The sequence below is a fragment of the Neoarius graeffei genome, chromosome 25, assembly GCF_027579695.1.
Source record: "Neoarius graeffei isolate fNeoGra1 chromosome 25, fNeoGra1.pri, whole genome shotgun sequence".
Lineage (NCBI taxonomy): Eukaryota > Metazoa > Chordata > Actinopteri > Siluriformes > Ariidae > Neoarius > Neoarius graeffei.
The window spans coordinates 22,658,637-22,664,636 of record NC_083593.1 but is presented as its reverse complement, the minus strand read 5'-3'; the positions used below and the strand labels follow the sequence as shown (position 1 = coordinate 22,664,636).

General features: G+C 40.0%; 1 protein-coding gene across 3 annotated transcripts in view; it reads left to right on the top strand.

The window, feature by feature from the left end:
- The first annotated feature begins 1,789 nt into the window (after positions 1–1,789).
- prr11 (proline rich 11) overlaps positions 1,790–6,000 on the top strand; it is a 28,039-nt gene continuing 23,828 nt past the window's right edge. For all 3 annotated transcript variants that reach the window (XM_060909047.1, XM_060909046.1, XM_060909048.1), the window contains exons 1-2: positions 1,790–1,836; positions 2,540–2,649. In XM_060909047.1, the coding sequence (XP_060765030.1) occupies positions 1,822–1,836; positions 2,540–2,649 (125 nt within the window). In that variant the 5' untranslated portion in view covers positions 1,790–1,821. The remainder of the gene's footprint in view (positions 1,837–2,539; positions 2,650–6,000) is intronic.

The window sequence follows — 6,000 nt, the reverse complement described above, 5'->3', positions numbered from 1 at the left end:
GTAAATGTTAGGCCCACTATGACATGACTCAAAACCAGTTTCTCAAAGCATTTCATGACAATAGGTATGAGTACAAAAGGACAGAAGTCATTCAAGCACAATGAAGCAGAACGCTTCGGCACTGCTATGATGGTTGTTGTCTTCAGGCATGTGGGGACAGTAACCTGGGTGAGGGACAGGTTGAAAATGTCAGTAAAGACCTGTGCCAGCTGTCAAGCACATACCCTAAGCCAGGTTATGGCATCAGGGCCAGCGGCCTTACGTGCATCCACTCTGCTTAATACTGTGTGCACATCTGTTGTGGAGAGTGAGAGTGGATGGTCAACAATGGGAAGTCCCTGCTGACTTGATCAAAGGGAGCATAAAAGTGATTTAGTTCATCAGGGAGGAAGGTACTGCTGGTCAGGAGAATCTGTGGGGTTGGTTTTTATATAGTATATAATTCAAATAAAAGTATGCAATAAGGAATATTTTGAGCTTTAATGTATTGTGTATAATTTTTAATACAGTATTGTAAAGTATTGTACAGTATTGGAAAAGTTTTCTTGAATCCTGCAATATTTACTACAAAATGTTGGTTCCATAATTACTGGCACCCCACAGTTATTTTTGTTCCTCTAACCTGGATGAGGAAAATCGCAATGTGTATTTGTGCATTAAACAACCTGCTCTCATGAGAAATCATATGAATGTAAATAAACAAGGGCAAAATTGATTTTATTTTTGATTTCATACAAATTAAGTGTTCAAAATAATACCTCCAAACATGTTTTGGCCAATACTACAAAGCACTCTACCTCTTTTCATACCTCTATTACTCCTGATTTCTGTTCTTTTTACATCCTTCAATATTCTTTCCAGTTTCATCTTCCCAGTTCATCACTTTCAGTTCATCCATCCATCCATCCATCCATCTATCTATCTATCTATCTATCTATCTAGCTAGCTAGCTAGCTATTACCTTCCCAATCTTAATCTATATTCATAGCTGTCAACCCCAAAATGAAAAAAGAAGTGAGAAAGCAGGGGTCCAGAGGCTGCAGGCCCCAGTCAGGTCCAGGGCAAAGCCCTAGTGGGGTGTCCAGGGGGACAAAGCCCCCTAGCCGAAAATGATTTTGCCAAGTTTAAGAGGGAATTTGGTGGCCTTAGGATGAATATTTAGTTTTCATCTTCTTGTTACTATTAATGAAAAAAAGGCTTCATGAGGACAGCACATGTATTAACAAAACAATGCCAGATAAACAATGAAAAAATATTTGAAAAAATATTAATAAAATATTCAAAAATAAATATTAATAAAATATTTGAAAAAATATTTGGCTATCTACATTTATGATAACATATCTGTGGGACAGTTCAAAATAAGCTATTATTTTACTTTAACTTAGCAACTTTGCAAATAGGTCGAGTTGAGCTTAGATTAACTGAAACAAAGCACGTTTAACTTTTTCCACTGGTACAGAAAACCGACTCAGCCATCAACACCCGACGGAGCTGCTGTTAAATAGATATTCAGCAATTATTTATAAATATAGATTTAAGATTTGCTTATTTTGTATTGGAACGTGATAGCGCGATTTAATTTGCTATTTAATTTAGCTATACTAGCGAGAATCACGCTTTATCTCTTTAAAAGATGGTGGCTTTTATTTTGTTGCTGCGGTAACCAATAAAATGTCCGCTAGTTGGTGGAAACGATTGAGATTTCACGAACCAATCAGAAGGCGCAGATCGCGGAGCTGTGTGTAAAGCGCTGTCTGGTTGGCTGAGAAGAATTCCAGCAGTATTTTTGAAAATCCAGCGGTGGACAGCTGTTTAGGGATGGCTGGCTTCTGGGTATGCTTATACTGTATTATTTATCGTTTTTATGTACAGGTATCTGTATTGTATCTAGACCGTGATAGTCATATTTTATCTTTAATAATGTAAACAGCTTTTATGTCAATTAACTCGTTTTTGCAACATTATAATTTGCAGAGTTTGACGGTTTGCGACATCAGTAATACAATGCCGTCTGGTAGATTGACGCAAATAGCTTTCCGTTCCCGGTTGTAATCAAATAGATCGTTTATTCAATCTTAGGTGTGTGTTTATTTGTAGCTAGGCCATTTATATAATCGCTCATGAAAAAAAAATTAACGAGAAATGACTAAGAGTAGCAAAAATTTTCACTCACCTGGTGTTTTAGAGCCGCGTCCGTGGAATGACGCATGTGCCTATAGAGAGCTGTACAGTATCATGGTAGTCAATAAATGCTAAAACTGTAGGTTCTTTTAACATTATTTATCGTTAGTTAATGCTTGATAATACAAGAAAGTCTTTAAAACAAGAACAGTAGAAACTATTAAAATACACAACTGTCCCCCCCGTCCCGTCACCCCCCCCACCCCCACCCCCCCACACACAAATGCTCATTTCAGCTGAAACATTATAATTCATGACAGCAAACTGGGCAGAACGCTGCGTCATTCCACCGGACTTGAGGGTATTAGTAATAACAGTATGTTAACTGTTTTCAATATGTTTCATTACTTTTTAGCAACTAAACAGACACTTTCAGAAGCGGAGGAAAAAGAATGGTAGCAGTCGACGTTTAGCCATGAAGGCCAAACAGTTATTAACTCCAGCATCTGACAGTCAAGGAAACGTGTGAGTAAAGAGACGCCCTTCTGAGTTCTAGTAGTAGTTAGTCAAGGCGACTGGACTTCTGGTATAATGTTGAATAAGTTTTGGTCAGATCACTCACCCTAGGGTAAATTAAGACTTTAGTAAAAATGTAGATTTATGTAGAATAAAACACTATCACTAACTGAAAGTCAAGATGTTATTAAATGATAGGACAGGACAGCACAAGATAGGATAAGAGAGGACAGGACTGTCAGCATCTCTTTCACACCACAACTCCCTTCGTTATACCATATCATGCTGACCAGCCAGAAATCTCCTTCTCGAAAGGGTTCTTTCATGATCCTTTGGTAATCCCATCCATCCATCATCTGTAGCTGCTTATCCTGTCCTACAGGGTCTCAGGCAAGCTGGAGCCTATCTCAGCTGACTATGGGCAAGAGGCAGGGTACACCCTGGACTCTCACCAGGTTATCGCAGGGCTGACACAGAGACAAACAACCATTTACACTCATATTCACACCTACGGTCAATTTAGAACCACCAATTAACCTAACCTGCATGTCTTTGGACTGTTTGGGAAACCGGAGCACCCAAAGGAAACCCGCACAGACATGGGGAGAACATTCAAACCCCACACAGAAAGGCCCCCGTTGGCCACTGGGCTCGAACCAAGGACCTTCTTGCTGTGAGGCCGCCCCCTTTGGTAATCCATTTCCTGTATAAATAGTGGGTATCTCAGGAAGTCTATCTTTTTCTTTTTTCCTTGCTGTCCTTTCCAGAGCCATGTCTTCTTTAGTTAAGGAAAATTCTGTCTCTCTATGCTATATTTAATTTCTCTATAATACATTATTCAAAAATCTGTCTTGGGCTAAAATTTGAAATGATGAACCTTGAATATATCTATAATTTGGGGGAACAGTAAAGACACAAACCACGTCTCGTGCCTGTGGATTCTCCTGCTAATAGGTTTGTGTTATCAAGTGTGAGTGCAAATAATTAACATGCAGGTAATTAAAGGGAGACTACCTTTCAGATTTTTCAAGTTTAGGTCATAAAAAGAAGTTTCCCTGGCACCCATTTATTTTTGTTTAGTGGATCGAAAGCTACTGAATTCGAATCACAGACTTCCAATTTTATTAGTTTTTTTTAATAGAACAATTAATGAATTGAGGGCCACGTGGCGGGTGGCACAGTGGTGTAGTGGTTAGCACTGTCACCTCACAGCAAGAAGGTCCTGGGTCCGAGCCCAGCGGTCGACAAGGGCCTTTCTGTGTGGAGTTTGCATGTTCTCCCCGTGTCTGCATAGGTTTCCTCCAGGTGCTCCGGTTTCCCCCACAGTCCAAAGACATGCGGGTTAGGCTAATTGGTGGCTCTAAATTGACCGTAGGTGTGAATGTGAGTGTGAATGGTTGTTTGCCTCTATGTGTCAGCCCTGCGATGATCTGGCGACTTGTCTAGGGTGTGCCCCGCCTCTCACCCATAATCAGCTGAGATAGGCTCCAGCTTGCCTGCTACCCTGTACAGGATAAGCGGCTACAGATAATGGCTTAATGAATGGATGGAGGGCCACGTGGCCCTCAGTTCTCTGCTATTTTTTCTTGCTTCACCATGAAGCAATTCAGGATACTACAACCCCGATTCATGATCCAGAATTGCAGACGTCTTCTCTGGGCCAAGGCTCATTTAAAATGGACTGTGGCAAAGTGGAAAACTGTTCTGTGGTCAGACAAATCAAAATTTGAAGTTCTTTATGGAAATCAGGGACGCCGTGTCATTCGGACTAAAGAGGAGAAGGACAACCCAAGTTGTTATCAGCGCTCAGTTCAGGAGCCTGCATCTCTGATGGTATGGGGTTGCATTAGTGCGTGTGGCATGGGCAGCTTACACATTTGGAAAGACACCATCAATGCTGAAAGGTATATCCAGGTTCTAGAGCAACATATGCTCCCATCCAGACGACGTCTCTTTCAGGGAAGACCTTGCATTTTCCAACATGACAATGCCAAACCACATACTGCATCAACTGCAGCATCATGGCTGTGTAGAAGAAGGGTCCGGGTACTGAACTGGCCAGCCTGCAGTCCAGATCTTTCACCCATAGAAAACATTTGGCGCATCATAAAACGGAAGATATGACAAAAAAGACCTAAGACAGTTGAGCAACTAGAATCCTACATTAGACAAGAATGGGTTAACATTCCTATCCCTAAACTTGAGCAACGTGTCTCCTCAGTCCCCAGATGTTTACAGACTGTTGTAAAGAGAAAAGGGGATGTCTCACAGTGGTAAACATGGCCTTGTCCCAACTTTTTTGAGATGTGTTGTCGTGAAATTTAAAATCACCTAATTTTTCTCTTTAAATGATACATTTTCTCAGTTTAAACATTTGATATGTCATCTATGTTCTATTCTGAATAAAATGGAATTTTGAAACTTCCACATCATTGCATTCTGTTTTTATTTACAATTTGTACTTTGTCCCAACTTTTTTGGAATCGGGGTTGTACATCATGCATCACATGGTGGGCTTTTCCCGTTCGCGCAAAGCATTGTGGGATACAAATTTGAAACAGGAGAGAAAAATGGAGGATATGAGTGTGCGAATGAAACGTGAAAGACTGACTACAATAACAGAAAGTGAGAAGAAAAAACGTTGCGAAGGAAAGGAAACGCAGGACCAAACTAATAAATATCTGCGGTCAGTGAGCACCTTGGTGTGATCAGCTGTTTGTTTAGCGACAGAATGATGTAACTGTCAGTGTATGGTCAAAGTAAGCCTGTAGATGGCAGTAATGCAACACTGTGGATGCCAGCTGCCATAAAACCCAAAAGAAGAAGAAGGTAAACCTGCGCGTGCGCACACGGACTTCCTCTGTCTGCTTGACTGCGTGAAGCAAGCGATTTCATGCACATTATTTGCTAGGGAATCCCTTCAAATTAAATTACTTCCCAGCCACAGAATGGCCTGTTTTTTTTGTTTGTTTGTTTGTTAGATATTACAGAAATAAATATATAACAATGACCAAATTTCAGAGGAAACTAAATTTCACCAATTTTATGAAATTGAAAGGCAGTCTAGCTTTAACAGTGAATTCGTCGATTTATTTTAGCTTTTTATGTTCAATAGAGAAAATGAGCCAAACACAAAATTTCATGCTGAAAAAAAACAACTTTTAGTACAATTCCACTCTAAATTAAAAAAAAAGGTCCATTTTGACCCAAATACACCACAAAGGTTAAGTCCAGTAACCCTGACGACTAGATATTTTAAATGATGTGGATGTTTCACAGATACACATATGGGATTATAAACCTTTTATATTCAAGTATTGTTCTCTCTTTTTGTGCATGTACATACTGTCATATTCATTT